This window comes from Colius striatus, chromosome 1 (assembly GCF_028858725.1).
Source record: "Colius striatus isolate bColStr4 chromosome 1, bColStr4.1.hap1, whole genome shotgun sequence".
Lineage (NCBI taxonomy): Eukaryota > Metazoa > Chordata > Aves > Coliiformes > Coliidae > Colius > Colius striatus.
Genome location: NC_084759.1, coordinates 189,212,657 through 189,229,046, shown reverse-complemented (window position 1 = coordinate 189,229,046; position 16,390 = coordinate 189,212,657). Strand labels below are relative to the sequence as shown.

The 16,390-nt window shown below is 36.9% G+C and overlaps 1 protein-coding gene across 1 annotated transcript in view; it reads left to right on the top strand.

The window, feature by feature from the left end:
- The window catches only part of TAFA5 (TAFA chemokine like family member 5), a 428,871-nt gene that overhangs the window by 351,912 nt on the left and 60,569 nt on the right, over window positions 1-16,390 (top strand). The window contains exon 3 of the mRNA XM_061988959.1: window positions 5,388-5,515. Within this exon, the coding sequence (XP_061844943.1) occupies window positions 5,388-5,515 (128 nt within the window). The remainder of the gene's footprint in view (window positions 1-5,387; window positions 5,516-16,390) is intronic.

The window sequence follows — 16,390 nt, the reverse complement described above, 5'->3', positions numbered from 1 at the left end:
TGGCAGCTGTCCCACCATGTCTTAGTGACAGCAATGAGGTTGTAGCCCCACATCCACACCCACATCTCCATTTCCTCCTGCTTATTCCCCAAGCTGCGTGCATTTGTGTAGAGGCAGCATAGGGGCTTACTCAAACACACAGATAATTTCTTACATTTACATATAAATCCACCACCTCCTTTCAAAGGAAAATAGAACAGAGAAAGTTTTCTAGCCTAGCAACCACTAAGATTTCAGAGGTTTTTATTTCAGCTCTGTAACAAATTTCTCGTGTGAAATGGGTCAGATTGATTAACCTCTGTGCAAAATGAGGGCAATGAACAGCATTTACCAGTCATACATAAAGCCAGCTAAACATAATAAGTTCTGTAAAATGTTCTGAGATCTTTAATAGCTAGATAATGTGTATGTACTGAATTGGGAAGAGGAGAGAAATGGTTGGAGCAAAAAACTGCAGCTGAAAAAAAAAATAGAAAAAGGAAAAATATGAGGTAAAGAGAACAGAGAGGCTGGGAGAAGAGTGTGGTAACGGAACCAGTTGGGATCAGTTCGAGATGATTAATAATAGGCAATGTGGGACTTGTTCAAACTAAATAGGGCAAGAGAAGAATGCTAGGATAAATGTGTCTGTCTAACTACATCTAAACTAATGAATTCAGAGGCCTTTTTAACTTAGAGAATCAATTATGCTGATCATCTTTATTCAAAGTTCAAGGAAAACAACAGTGAAGTAATGTATGAAAATCTTCTCCGATGCATACTTTATATCTTTCGTTAAGTCTTACAAGTTAACATTGAAAATAATAACATGAAGAAAAACACCATAGAATCATAGAGTCATTATGGTTGGAAAAAACCTTTAAGATCATCAAGTCCAACTAGTGACCTCACACTGCCAAGCCCAACTATTCATAAGAAGTACTGTGAGCTAAGCTCTCATTTAAGAAGCATGTTTCAAAACTGTATTCTCCTTGGGCTTAGGAGAAATTTTCCGTTCTCAGCACTACAAAGAATCTACCTTTCACTACTTCAGGCATCTGGTAGTGACTGATAAACATCAACTAAGCCGTGTTTCAAAATTTTGTTTACGTTTTTGTACCATGGTTTTCATTATGATGTGTAAATATTCATTTCCCACACCACCTTTTATGCATAAGGGCACAATGTATTCTGTAATCACAAGTTTCAGTATACAAATGCCATTTTAATCAATATTGTTATTCAATGGGGAAAAAAAATAAGATTTTAAATTATATATCCAATTTAATTTTCTGACCTTTTTTTTTTAAAAAAAACCAAATTGTAACAATACAAGTGTTTTAATCTAACATATTTAGTATTACTGTAATTTTTTGCATTATTGCTACTGCACAAGTTTTATTTGGGGTTTTGTTATCATGAAAAATTAATGATTTTCAGTTATGAGATTGACTAGAGATGCAGCAATTGATAATTGCTTGATGTAGAGTAAATGTTTGGAAAGTACAGAAAATAAAGCTCTTCTTCTATAACAAAGTATATATATAATATTAATCCAAGTGAGGGGCTTTGTCATGAAAGTTATCTTGTTGCAGCATTTAGCAGCAAATAATATGTGGTGCTCTGAAACACTACTCATTTGAACAGTCTTAAATTGGATCATACTGATCATGAATTGAGACTTTTATTTATTCATTTTTATTAAAAACTGGAAATCCATCAAAAATGTCTTTACCTTACAAAACAACTAAGAACACTTTAGTGGGTAGCTCGGCGTCATGTCTATATAACCTCTACCTGCCTGCAACACTTCAGAACTGGTTGTATGAAAAACCTTTGGATAGACTCCATTTGTTCTCCAATTCAAACGGTATTACCCAGGAAAGCAATTCTACCATGTGCTGAGCACCGTCAGTTCCTATTAACTTCAGTTTAAGTGAAGGGGCACAACCCTTCTTAGGAGATGCAAAGTAGTGTCAGCTCAGATTCTTAAGATGAAATTCAGTTCTTCACAGAAGGTCTGCACAAAGCCTATGTATCATTTAAGTGCCACTTCATTCTTTATAATGGAGCTTGGAGTGGATTTGAAGAATCTGATAGGCTTTTTGCTGTCTTGTCTGCAGAGGGCTGAATTTCACCCCTGGTGAATACACACAGAAAAAGGCAACCGTACTGCCTCAGGAAATACATTATATTCCTTTACTTTAACTAGTGTAACTCAGTTTCAATTACTGATAGAAATTCTTGATATTGTGCTGATAAAATCGTTGTATACTTTGCTCCTTCTCTATCTTATATATTTAGCTTCACTGTGATACTCTGCTATAATGGGCAAACTGAAAAGTGAAAAGGCGAAAATAGATGTAATCCCACAGGCACGAATAGGGCCTCTCTTTTTGTTACTGTGACTACTGATGTGTAACAGAGCAATGTGTCTGTGTAGAATTCCCTTCAGAATCCCTGAGTGCCAGGGTGCCCGCCAGGCCTGCTTTTGGCAAATGGCCCAGGACACAAGGCTTGTTCAGAGGGGAGCGAGATCTGGGGTGTCTGCAGGCTTTTGAAGCAACGAGAGTGTAAGACCAGAGAGGTGAATAAACTGACCACGGTGATCTGTAATGGGGTCCCAGGTATGCAGTGAGACCGGGCAGTGGGGGCAGCCGGCTGCAGGCCTGGTGGGTGGCACAGGTCTCAATAGCAGTACAGAGACCTCTGGCAATAGTTCTGAAGGGGGTCCATAGGAATTCCCAAGCGTTTATGGACAAGTGTGTCTTATACTACAGTTACTTCTCTCTGTTGCTGGTATTTATCCTGCAGCGCTGCTGATTATGTGTCATGAATAAGTTAATAAACTGTTTTGATACCGATCTGCTTTAATCCATGTAGGCTGGGTAGTTTTTCCCTGCCAAGGAAGTTGTTACGATTCTCAAGGCCTAAAAGCATGAGCTAGTCTATACACTTCATGCAGAAATGGTTTGGACTTTATGTCCTGTAAAATACTCTCGGTGCGTTTTCAGTTTGTGTGGATATAGCCAATACTCAGAGCAAGGGCTCCATATATTTGTGATGTTACCCATAGTGACATTCTGAGATAGCAACTAAGCAAAAACTGAGAGGAATTGACAGAGGAAAGAAATATCTTTTTTTTAAAGATTAGTTCAAATTATGTTTCGAAGAAGACATACCTGAGATAACAGAGGCAATCTAGGTCATATTTTTTTATTTCAGCTGACTACTCAGTCATTCAGTGATCCTCCATATTGTTGAAACATTGATAGAAATAGCCATTTTGATATGTGAGTTGCAATATTTATGCATGCAAATGCATGAGGTTTGGTGTTAACATTTTACTGAGGCTTTTCTTCACTCAGAAAGGCTAAGGCTATTATTTGTTACACAGGAGATGTTAGCCTCAAAAACTATTTTGGTGCAGTCCTCAGTAGAGCAGTACTTATGGACTCCAAGCACAATTCCGATTTCTGTATATTATATATCATAAAAAGTTAGTGAATTTTCTAAAAAAAAATATATATATATATATTTATGAGAATTGTATGGAAAGCATTCCTCCAATGAGGTATTTATATATATATTGCCTAATGAACAGTGGAAACTCATATGTAGACTTTTGGGAGTTGAAGTGGTTTTTTAATAATGAAAATCTTAATATGAATTTCGGATGGAGCTTTCACTGAAAGAAATCAGTGTTCATTATATTGCTGGAGCTTACCAACAAATTTACAGGGACCGAGTACACAAGTTGGTTTATGTCAAAGTATTAGAAAGGATTTTATTAAAAGACTTTAAATTACGGTTCTATTTCTTGCCAAACCTTATGACATTGGGAATTGTAGTCTTAAGTAGTTCCAGATAGAGGGAGTCAGTGGCATAGGGAGGCTGAATCATACATTCAGGTGACTGTAAAGAACTGCCACTGCTTGCTTTTAAGCTCATTGGACCCCAAATTAATTTGGAGCATCCAAAACTTCTCCTACACTTATATTGCTAAATATTTCTCCTGTAATTTTCTCTTTTCTTGAGCTCGTGATAGTTCAAGATATATTGTGTGTATTGGTGTCACACATCAACATAGAGGAAAATGTGATCGGTGTCCCTGTGTATGGAACTTGTTCTACCCTTGAGTACTATAACACTTACGTGCAAATTGAGAAGGTGAAACTTTCCTATAGTCTAGCCTAGGATTGCTGTGACAATCTCTGAAGGAATTGAGGACCATTTTCTGTGGAGTGTGAGCCGTAAATCTGAGCAAAAGATAGATTGTTTAGAGGACCTTAATGTGTTTAGCATATGGCACCATGCAAGTGAGTGCATCTCTGTATATATATTTTATAAAAAGTATCCCAAACTAATACTCCCCTCTACAATTTTGTCTACAGGGAGAGAGTAAAGGAATAAAAAATAATAGATATTAGTGATATTGTTAATATTCTTGAGAGGGAACCAAAATACTACAGAGAGGAACTCAAATGAAGTGATATTATAATGCAGAAAGAAGCCTAGAGGAATTAAAGCCTCTTTTCTCTCTAACTTGAAGAAAAATTCTTCCCTAGAGCTCCTTTGCATGTACTCCAGTGCAGTCAGAGCTCTGTTGTTCCCAGACTACTTGCTGTGTGTGACCTTGAAGAAATTCTGCAGAAGCAGTATACCAGAGATGGAAGTAATAAGAGGAGCCACAAATCACACATCAGATCACCTTTCAAATGATTAGGGACCTTCCTGACAAAATTTCCTTTCCCTTGTAGTGATAAGTTGTTTGTTACAGTCTTTTCCCTTTGCTTATTGTCTCCTTCCCCATGATTTCCCAACCTTTACTTCATTCAACACCTGTCTTTCATATGGTCCTAGTTTCTGCCCTAACTATGCCCCTACCATTGCAAGTATCAGAGTTTCACAACTACTGTCAGTATGTTGACCCTTCTATCTGTATGTCTCACATTTATTCATACTATAAGTACTTCAGAATAAGGAGTGTCTGCTCAGGCTTGCATGGCATGTAACACAATCGGTCCCAGTTGTAGATCACTTCCATAATGATTAGATAGGATAGTAAGTCCTCAGAAATTAGTCCTCACAGCAATATTTCCTTGAGTGTAAGGGGCATGAAGTTAGAAAATCAGCTAACTTTTATGTCGTTTCCAACAAAGCTGTCTTTTGTTTTATTGTTGGTTTTTAAGTGCTATTTTTATTATGAAATTTGTTAGAACAGCCAGTGTTATTAGTAATATTTTAAATTGCATTGGACTAACTACATAATAACCTATGGCTGCATTATTAGATTATGAAAATAGACAACTCAAAAAAGAGAGTGTTTAGAGATAAGTTAAATGTGATTTCTCCTGCCAATTGTTTTTGGTTTTGTTTTGTTTTGTTTTTTCTTTTCTGTTCCATAGCACGAATTATCAAAACAAAACAGTGGTGTGAAATGCTTCCATGTTTAGAAGGAGAAGGCTGTGATTTGCTAATCAATAAATCAGGCTGGACCTGTACACAACCAGGAGGACGGATAAAGACAACCACGGTAGGTCACTTCTCTATTCTATATTTTGTCTATATTTCTCATTCACTTCAGTTTCTTGGAAAACAAAGTGTGAGATTTCTAATTGGTTTTTGGCACAGATATGTAAAGTCTGTTACCTTATAATTAAGCTATGTGCCCAAGTGTGCTTATTGAAATACACAGCAATGTTATCACAAAGACAAGGAAAATGTGTAATTCCCACAGATACTAAGAGTGGAAATTGTATCAAGGTTTTTCTTAAAAGACACCAGTGATTTAACTAACATTTGTGTTTAGCCCGAAGGCAGCATCTTATTGCTTCACTGTACAATAATTTTGTTATACTGAAGAAGTGTACAGTATAAAACTGAATATGCAGTCTAGCATGGCAGAAAGAAAGATTTCATTGGGAATTGGGGAGAAAATATTTTTGCTATTCAAACTGCACTGGAAAAGCAAGATGCACAGATAGATCTTTAGTTTTCAGTGACGTGTATAGAAAACATAGTAAAAGATCTCCTCTTTCAGCTTCCTTTTGGTCCTGGTTTGTTGATAAAACCATCAGCTCTCTGATTTGGTGTCGTGAGGCATATGCTTCTAGTGAAGCTGAGAGTATACATATGGCAGTATTAGTTTCTAAGGTCTATGATATATCAGATTTCTAGAGAATGTTCTCAAATGTCAGTAATTCTTTGACTTAAAAGGAAAAAAATGGAAGAGATATAGTAGAACAATATTCAATAGCTTGCTAGAGATCTTGAAATAGTTTTTCTCCCTATAATATTTCTTTTATATTAACATGGAGCTTGAGTGTAATTTAAATAAGTGCAATTTCAAGAATATTTAGTATTAAAAGTACTTATCATTTAGAACTAAATTAAGGCGCATCATCCTCTGCACAATTTCTGAGCAAGAGACAGACACCAATACAAAACCTTTTACTGTTTTAGAACACCTATCTTTTGGAAAACTAACAAGTTTTCACTTTAAAAAAAAAAAAAAACAAAAACAAAACCAACGAAGATTTGATAATGCTTTATGTGATACTTACAAAACAAACTTTGCAAGTTGTGATCACTCTTTTGATCCTCCTGAATTCACCAAACATAATATTCATTGTGGACAGGGCTATAAACTTAACTCAGTCTCTGAGGTCCTATTTAAATACTGTTTACCTATAGATCTTTTTGTGTTCCAGTAATGCAAGAGAGACATACAAAAAACCTGAAAATACAAAGAAAGGAAATAAATTTTTAAACCATTAATGCCAACTTTCAAGGGCAAGGAGACTTCATACAATAACTTTGTCATGCTTGAAATGCTATCTTAAATCCTGTTAATTCAGGGGTATTTTCTGTATCCAAGGTAAACAGAAAACCCATGTACTGTGGCACATTGCCAGCTGTCATTATAGTTCTTTAGTTGATGTTTTATGCTAATGGAATGACTGAGTAATGCAAAGTAAGCAGAAGATCTATCTTTTGGTATCTATCTTTAATGAGGTGATTCAGATATCTTTTCAGATTAAACACCAGCAGCCTGATTCTGAACTCTTATTTGTCTCCGTAGCTCTTTAATGCTATTGACATGAATGGAATGACTCATGATTTTGATTAACATAAATAAAATCATAATCACGCCCCATCAGTAAAATTAAGACCATGGCAAGTATAATATTATAAAGCAGATTCTCTCCCACACAGAAACATCATTGTCATTGGTGAGGAGAAATTCTGCCAGAGAACAGCTCTGAGCATAAGTCCTCATCTAACATCAAGCAGTCTTCAACAGTTGGTATCACACATGCAGAAACACAACAAACACACAGTACTTTTCAGTCAAGTCATACTAGCAATTCAGAATAAAGAAGCATTTAAAGGGAAGGGGGAAGAAAAAATGCCAAATACCCCAAGAAACCCTCATCTATTATACAATATTGCTAAATTATTATTAATAATAGTAATTACAAAGAAAAATTAATTTGTTCTTTAGCCACAAGGTTGAAGGGTAGGCTTTAGGCAATGGTAATAGTTTTAGTAACTATGTCTTAGGATGACTCCATTGAGTGCATGACTATGAGTAAAATAAAAGACATGTTCTAGCAGAAACACCAAGAGACACTATTTACTATAGTAGTACACTTAGGTCAAGAGCTGCTGATGCAGTCAAATAATTTCTAATTCTGCTCCTAATCGACATACCTCAGTTGACGGGCCTTGGCATCTAAGTTTAACAAGAGGGATTTCGGTTTGGGATGAGCCAGAAAACTGGCCACCAGGTAGTATGGGAAAAAAATGTCCAAACACGTTGAATTAATTATTACACATTACATGTCTGTTATTAATTAGAAGTAACTCTTAAAAACTCCAGGAGCAGTCAGATGAGGTCCTTAATTTAACTTAATTTTGTTAACACACGTTTTTTAATCTAATATTTTCAGACTTTTCCTTCTAATATTTGTATCTTGAAGATACTTGGCAGTAAGTTTTGCATCGTCATAATGGGGGTAGGTCATGTAGCAGAGATATCACCGTTTGGTAAATACAGAGACAATAATTTGCCACCCATACTAAAGCCAGAGCAGTACTGAACTTTAATGGACTGAGACCAGATGTTGTGGTAATACCAGCTTTTGCATTGATTCTGGGAGGTTGTGTAGAAGTGTAGCTTTCTAAGTATTGGATTTAGAACTAGCCTGTGGAAGGGTAGAACTAGTGAAGGAACATGAGTTCCTTTTTACGTGAGAATATACTTTAGGATTGACACTTACATATGTTTCTACTAAAAAAAAAAAAAAAAGTAGTAGGATTTGCTTTCTGTAGATGAGTTTAACATTTATGTGGTTCGGATTTTTATGAAAAAAATGAGTAAACAGCCAATGGAAATGTCCATTGCTTCAAAGCAAATATTCGATCTCTGTAAATTGTTTGGAAGCCACTGGTGCTACCTTGTGCTTTATGTCAAAATTGTTTAGACTTTCTATGCAGAGCCAGCTTTTTCACTGCCTGACACTTTATGTGATCACCTCTGGAAATAATGCAACTGAATCAGAATTCTTTCCTTGCATGGGTAGCAGTGTTTTATATCCATTTTGTGCTCACTTTGCACAGCTATAAATGACTACACAAGCTGCAAGGCAGAGGAAAATCAGACTCAAAGTATACTCTAAATGGATCTGGATGTCACTTCTGCCCTGTCATCCTTTCTACAAGGTGTGAATGAAGCAAAGATTTTTCATCTGCTAAGAGGCTTTTGGAATTGAGGATTGACTGGGCTAACTGCCAGTCTATGTATTAAACAGCTGACTGTCAATACAAGGAAACAATATGGCAACTTGTAAAAGAAGATAGCAAGAGAATACTACACAGTTGTTAGCACTTTCAACATACAAAGTACTTTCATGTAACAAATGTCCTTACAGACACTTTAAAACAACCTATCTTAAAATTTTCTTCTCCTTTTGCAATTCTTATTACTGTTTCAGCTCTTTTTAAAAAAAAGAAGCTATACAATTTAGAAAATACTTTTAGTTTTATTAATGCCATAAGATATGCCCTTTTAAAAAATATATTGCCAAAAGGCCTAACCATTTTCTATCTCAGGTATAAAACTTGCCAGAGTATAGATGAGAAGATATACAATGTATTGGATTTACAGGGGAGGTTAATTTTAGCACCAAAGTGTATATATGTTGTCAATGATCCATCACTATCTAATTGTTATTTAATTAATTCCTTCTTCTACATGATGTGATTTTAGTGCATGGAGCTTAACAGAATATTCGTACGCCAGTTCCTCCGTAGCTAGCCTTTTAAAACCTTTGCGATTTTACTGCTAAATTAGCTGAAGTGGGAAATTAAGGGGTATGAAGAAGCTAAGAGAGAGCTCACAGTGGATAAAAGGTGTAATTACTCTGATATGGAGCTCAGTGCTTAGCTAGTAAAATTTACTAAGGATCTAGCTTCACCAAGGGACGTAGCTTTCTTAATAGAGTTTACTTGCACACAGCAACTTAACATTCCTCACCATTAATACAAATGACATGCTGACTGAGTGGAAAGGCAATTTGTTCCTTACCCTGAAAAATACAATAGTTGTTTGTATTGGCTGCCATTTAAGCCAAGATTTTTCTGCAGAGCTTTATCATACACATATGTACGATAAAGGTAACTCAGATAAAAATACTGGTTTGCTTTTTATCACTGACTTACGAGCAATGTGTTCTCATTCATACCACTACGTTCAAAGTAAAAAGAAATATATATATATATATATGTTACATATTTGTAACATACTTGAGAATTTACTTTCTTTTAGACTCAAGACCAGCTGGAAATGTCCTGAGGCCACGGTCTAGTGTTCTGAGCTTGGGACTGGGAGCCAGAAACTCTTGAGCTCTAATCCCGGCTCTGACAGTGACTCCCTCTGTGGCCTTGGGTAAGTCACTGAACCTCACTGCCTCAGTTTCCCCAGCAGTAAAAAATAAGACGAAGAATCCTTAGCTACCTACCTTAGTGAATCTGGAAGTCCTGAGTTAATATTTTAAGAGGTTTAGAAATTCAGAGTAACTTAAAAATAATAATACTGTTTTTTTAAATGTCCTTATTCATGATACTGATGTTGTTATTAGAAATACACATAACCCTGGCATTCTTGTATTTAGCATCACCTACATTCCAGCTCTGAGTGTTTCTAAATGTGCTCTTCATGTCTCCACGAGTCAGCTGATTTTATTTGATTAAGCCCTTTTTCGGAAGTTTTTTGACATCCTTCATATAGTTCTAGTTCTGAGTGTTTCCAGGACACGATACCCAACAAAATAAGCTTTCAGGCAGCACCAAAGTAGAGCAGGGGAATGATGCAGGCATGCATGCCATGCCATATTAAGTTTCCATCTTCCTCTTTGTCAGAAGTAGTCAACTTATGATAAAGATACATTAAATCTGCTTGTCATCAGGTCATCTACTGAATAACCACTGTCCTAACTAGTAACAGGAACGCTACACACAGACCAAGATTATGGAATATATTTTTCAGAAGGCTGGTGTATCCCCTCATCCCAATCCAGATAACAGCTTTTAGAAACAAGAAAGAAGTTATGATCCTGAATTTTCCATCATCCATAGCCAAGATTGTTGGGGAATCAAAGTCTTTGTTTATATTTCAGCTATGGGACCAGGAGTACATCCTTGCTTCAAAGTCCATATACATGCACAACTGTGAGTCCAAATGTCTTCTCTGTCTTCTTTTTCTGTGCGGCCTACTTCGTGATGGCAGGCTTGCCACTGCCTTATGAGAGATCTTAGCAGCAGCAGGGCTCCCACAAATATGCTTTTGTGGTAAAATTGTGCTTCACTTGTTCTGATTCTCATGTAAATCATCCTCAGCCACATTCACTCTGAGTTTCTTGTTGGATTTCTAGAAATCTGGTTTAAGAAAACCATTATCCGTATTGTCACTAAAAAACATCTGTATTCTTAACTCCTGCTGTCAATCAATTGAAGCTTGATGAGCTCTGAGACCATTGCTTCATCAAGCATTATACATCACAAAGTTCTTTATTTGAATAGTTTCCCAAGACCACTGCCATATAATTGAAAGCTAACCTGGAATATCTTTTATGTGTTCAAATATTTATATATTCTTCCTTTTATATTCCTATACCAAGATGGGAAAGGGTAGAAATGAACATCTTCTGCAGAACATCTTCTGGAGATATTGTTAACATAATAAAGTCACGATAGCTGTATGTGTGACTGTACAAATAAACTACCAGATTTAGATTATTCGTAATAAAATCTCATTCTAACATGACTGCACATTTTCAGGATCAATCTTAGTCATGGTCCAGCGATTAGTAACTGAGACTTCTAATATTCTTGTATTAATTTAATTGTTCTTCTCAGTAATGCAAGAGAAAATACCAATTCTCAACATGCCATGGTGATATGCTTCAGTATATAGATTTGTGCCCCAAGACCTAGATTCAGCATGTTATTTCCCTGGCTTTTAAGAGATTTTTATACTCTGAGCAGTTTTCATTATTCTATTTTTTTTTTAATAGTAATTTGCAGTACTGAAACTAGATTACTTTCTGCTAATTTCCAAGAAAGACAGTGTGTGAGTTGGATGTCCCAAGTCTCAGAAAGGTTAAAAGTCATGTTTCTAATTTTTATGTTAGAAAAGAATAGTAGCTTAAGACAGGCTTACAAGTAGACTGGTAGGATGGTCTTTGTGATCCCATGTCTTAAATCCTTTGTGCACTGAGGAAGCTAAATAAAAATAAAATCATCGTGATGCTGAAAAACCTTAGAGTGGACCATGCTATTGCTTGGTAGTATGCCAGTTCTCTTGTATATTAGTACTGCTTCAACTAGTACAGCCTTTTCAGAGTCATGAACTCTTTGTCATACCAGTATACTGAAACCAACCCATCCTTATCAAAATACACTTTGTACACTTTGTAGTGAATAACTGTTCCTCAGGTCCTAAATCCAAAATGCTAGCAAGATTTTTGTGATTTTTGTTGACCTCATGTTGAAAGGAACTGTCAGAAACTTGAAGAACCACCTTAAAGAGATCAGATGCCCTTCTCTGACCTGAATACTGAACACTGGTTCTACTAATTCACACAGTCTGAAAAGAGACTACAGTTTACTCCAACAATAATGGAGTAAAATATCTGAGTTGAGACCACAATTTATTAATGTCTCCTTTGTGTGGAAGAAAATAGGTTAACATAGATTTTGTTCTTTTTCAGAACACGTATTTGTTGATTTTACTGGGGTATTATAATAGCCACACATTTTGTTGTGCTTTATAAAGTTACAGAAAATATGAATACTAATTTCTGTGTGGGCTGTTTTAGAGATATTGCAGTTCCTGTACAAATAAATAAACTCAGTTTTCAGGTAGATGAGATTTCTAGGGATCTCTTTTCTTTCAGGATTCCTTTTCCATAGGTCTTATTTATTTTGGGATGTTGCTTCTAGCATTCAGTCCCATCTTACTGTACTATAGGACAAAACAGATTCAGATTCAGTGAGGGAAAACTTGTTTACTGATTAATGATTAGGAACTATGATTTTTGGCTTTGATGTGGGTTAATCTATATTTTAAATCAGTTACTTAACTGTAAAATGAACTACGTTCTAATCTATTTGATGTCTGAACTGTCACTTTGAGTAAGTAAATAAAAGCAGATTCTACTCCAGGCAATAAGTTTTCAATCATCTGATTCATAGTTTTGTGGAAGTAATTCTGTTTTCAATACAAAAAAAAAAACCCAAACCTGCATGAGCTGTTTTTATTTTTCCCATACTTTGAAACCAGAATTCTGAAACGTAAGCAAAACCATGTCTGTAACTTGGAGAGTTCTAAGAAATTAACATATTATTACATTAATAAACTGAGCTTAACAAAAAAGGAATAAGAGGAGTTAAACCACATTCATATTAGTAATGGTAGTATTGTGTCTTTTTGTGTTTTGACAATTTTTAGCATAAGAGGTACATATTCTAAATGGGATTTCATCTCCTCAATTTACCATTTTAGTTCATTCACATACTTAAGGGTTTTGAAGACATCTTGCATAGGATGAGTATAAATGACACTAAACCTGTAGACCAGTGCCATGGTGAGGTTGCAGCTACAAGCCATGCAGGAGATACTAGTTCAACTGCTGCCTGTGTTAAGAAAGTACATCTCATTCCTCATCTGCTAAATCAGACAAGTCAATACAGTGCCACCCTCTCCCACTGTGTATGCCTCATGATAGATTGACATTGTCTGAAGGTTCTGATTTCTTGCATGAATATGGGAAAATCAATTTTCATTTAATAAGTGGTTGCAAAGAGAGACTATGTGAGGAAACAGCCCTGAAGATTACTTGTGCAATTTCTTGACTCGCTGTAAGTAGCACAACACACTGTAAGAAGTGATTCTGTATATGCTACATACTATGTAGTTTAATTAGAAGAAACTACAGGATACATGGTACATATGATAGAAAAAAATAGATTTAATAATGCAAACAGGGAAGAAAGCTGGAAAAAACAATGCAGAACTTGAGCATAATTTAAATCATGTTTTTTGTGGACATGTAATGGAAAGCTATGAAGGCTAGAAAGTGGTATGTCACATCAATATCAAGGATTTAAGGGTTAAACTGGATGATCTGTAAAGGTCCCTTCCAGCCCTACCATTCTATGATTCTATGGTTTAAAGTCATGATGCTAAAGTTATTTCACACAGTGAGAATGTTTATGGTACAAATGTTAGAAGATTAAGTTCCTGCACATGTATATCCATTTTGGAACATTTCTTTTCTAGGAATACGTGCAAAGATTTATGTTAAATTATACAAAGCAAGCTGAAATTCTTGTACCTCTTGAGCAAAACAAGTATTGAATAAAGAAAATTAAATAGATGTTGAAGTACAGAGATTTTTAAAATACATTTGACACATTATTTCTTAAAGTTATACTTCAGAATTAATTCAGACAGACATGTCACATTGACAACTGCCATTTCAACAAGGTGCTGATGGAGGAGCTGTGAACAGCACTTAATTATTAACAGGAGTGTATTGATCTAGGTCAAGGTGGCCTAGGAAGTCACAGGTTTGTGAAAGGTCTAATGTTTTATTAAGAATTGTTTCAAAGGCATAAAGGATGTTAAGCTTTTAAGTGTTATTGAAAACCTGTGGAAGGCAGGCAAGTAACAGACATTTCTGTTTTCCAACATTCCCCTGCTATATTTCCATTAAGCATCTGGAATAGAGATCTGATGCTTAGTACCATTATGTCTGCACACAAGTTTCTTTACCTTGGGGGCAGATCTAAAGGATAAGATTGTCTGTTTTTCAATCTACTTAACTCCTGCCTGTGAGACTTAGTTCTCACCTACATGTCTTGTTCACTTGCATACGAGAGTGCTAGGATATGCAGAAAGACAATGTAGTTTACAGAGTCATGATAAAGTTATAGCCCAAAGTTTAGGCTCTTCCTGTGTTTCATTAGAGATTAGCAGTCTCATTACATGACTGAGGCAGGAGGTTGGAAGTGAACAAAACTGTCTGATCCTTGATCCAAATAAAACCAGTCAAGGGCGGGACAATAAAATCAAACAGAAAAGACAGAAGAATGGGACCTTTTCTTTCAACTAACAGTGCAGCTTCATGGTAGCCTAAAGCCATTTAAAGGCAGACTGCCCCAGTCCCATTCTCCCACCCTACTCTGGCCCTATATATCTGATTTCTGTTTTAGCAGGCACTAAGTGCTTGTGGAAACATCTGGGATGGAAAAGAGGCATTACTTTTGCCAGGCTAGTTTTAACCATATCAGCTTCTAAATAAAATACTGCTGATTAACCCAGAATGATGAAGATACAGAGCAGTTTAAATTATTCTAGGCCAAAACCTATGGAGTACGTCTGCCTTTATTACATTGTTCCAATACTGATTGGGCCATCCACAACTGCTGATGGATACTTTGTTAGTTTTTTCAGCTAACATTGCTATTCTTCCTTTGCACTCACTGAAGAATTCTAAAAGTTGCCTTTTAGGAGCAGATAAAACATATAAAATACATTTCTCATATGAAATACAACAGTGTACCCTACATGCAGGGATATTTGAAAGCCCATGTCCTAAACTGTGGACGATGCTGTAGTTTTCTGGAGTGGATGTTTCAAAGGATGAATCATAGAATCATAGAATTTTAGGGGTTGGAAGGGACCTTTAGAGATCATCTAGTCCAACCCCCCTGCTGAAGCAGGGTCACCTAGATCAGGTTGCATAGGAACGTGTCCAGGCAGGTCTTCAAGACCTCCAAGGAAGGAGACTCCACAACCCCTCTGGGCAGCCTGTGCCAGGGCTCCCTCACCCTCACAGTGAAATAGTTTTTTCTTATGTTTAAGTAAAACTTTTTGTGTTCCAGCTTCATCCCATTACCACTTGTCCTGTTACTATCTACTATAGAAAAAAGAGATGTCCCAACCTCCTGACACTCACTTTTTAGATATTTATAAATGTTAATAAGATAACCCCTCAGTCTTCTCTTCTCTAGACTAAACAGCCCCAGTTCTCACAGTCTTTCCTCATATGAAAGATGTTCCATTCCCCTGATCATCTTGGTGGCCCTGCACTGGACTCTCTCCAGCAGTTCCCTGTCCCTCTTGAGCTGAGTAGCCCAGAACTGGACACAGGACTCCAGATAAGGCCTCACCAGGGCAGAGTAGAGGGGGAGAAGAACCTCCCTTGACCTGCTGGCCACACTCTTCTTGATGCATCCCAGGATGCCATTGGCCTTCTTGGCCACGAGGGGACATTGCTGGCTCATGATTAGCTTATGATCAATCAGGACTCCCAGGTTTCTCTCTGCAGAGCTGCTCTTCAGCAGTTCAACCCCCAGCCTGTACTGGTGCAGGGGGTTGTTCCTTCCCAGATGCAGGACTCTGCACTTGTCCTTGTTGAACCTCATGAGGTTCTCTCTGCCCAACTCTCAAGCCAGTCGAGATCCTGCTGAATGGCAGCACAGCCTTCTGGGGAATCAGTCAGTCCTCCCAGTTTGGTGTCACCAGCCAACTTGCTGAGGGTACACTCTGTCCCCTCATCCAGGTCGTTGATGAAAATGTTGAACAAGACTGGCCCCAGAACTGATCCCTGTGGAACTCCACTGGCCACAGGCCTCCAACTCGATCACTATTGATCACCACCCTCTGGGCTCTGTCATTCAACTATCTCTCAATCCACCTCAGTGTCCACTCATTCAAGCCACAGTGTCTGAGCTTTCTGAGGAGAATGTCATGGGCGACAGTGTCAAAAGCCTTGCTGAAGTCAAGATAGATGACATCCTCTGCTCTCCCCTCATCTAGCCAGCTGGTTATGCACTCATA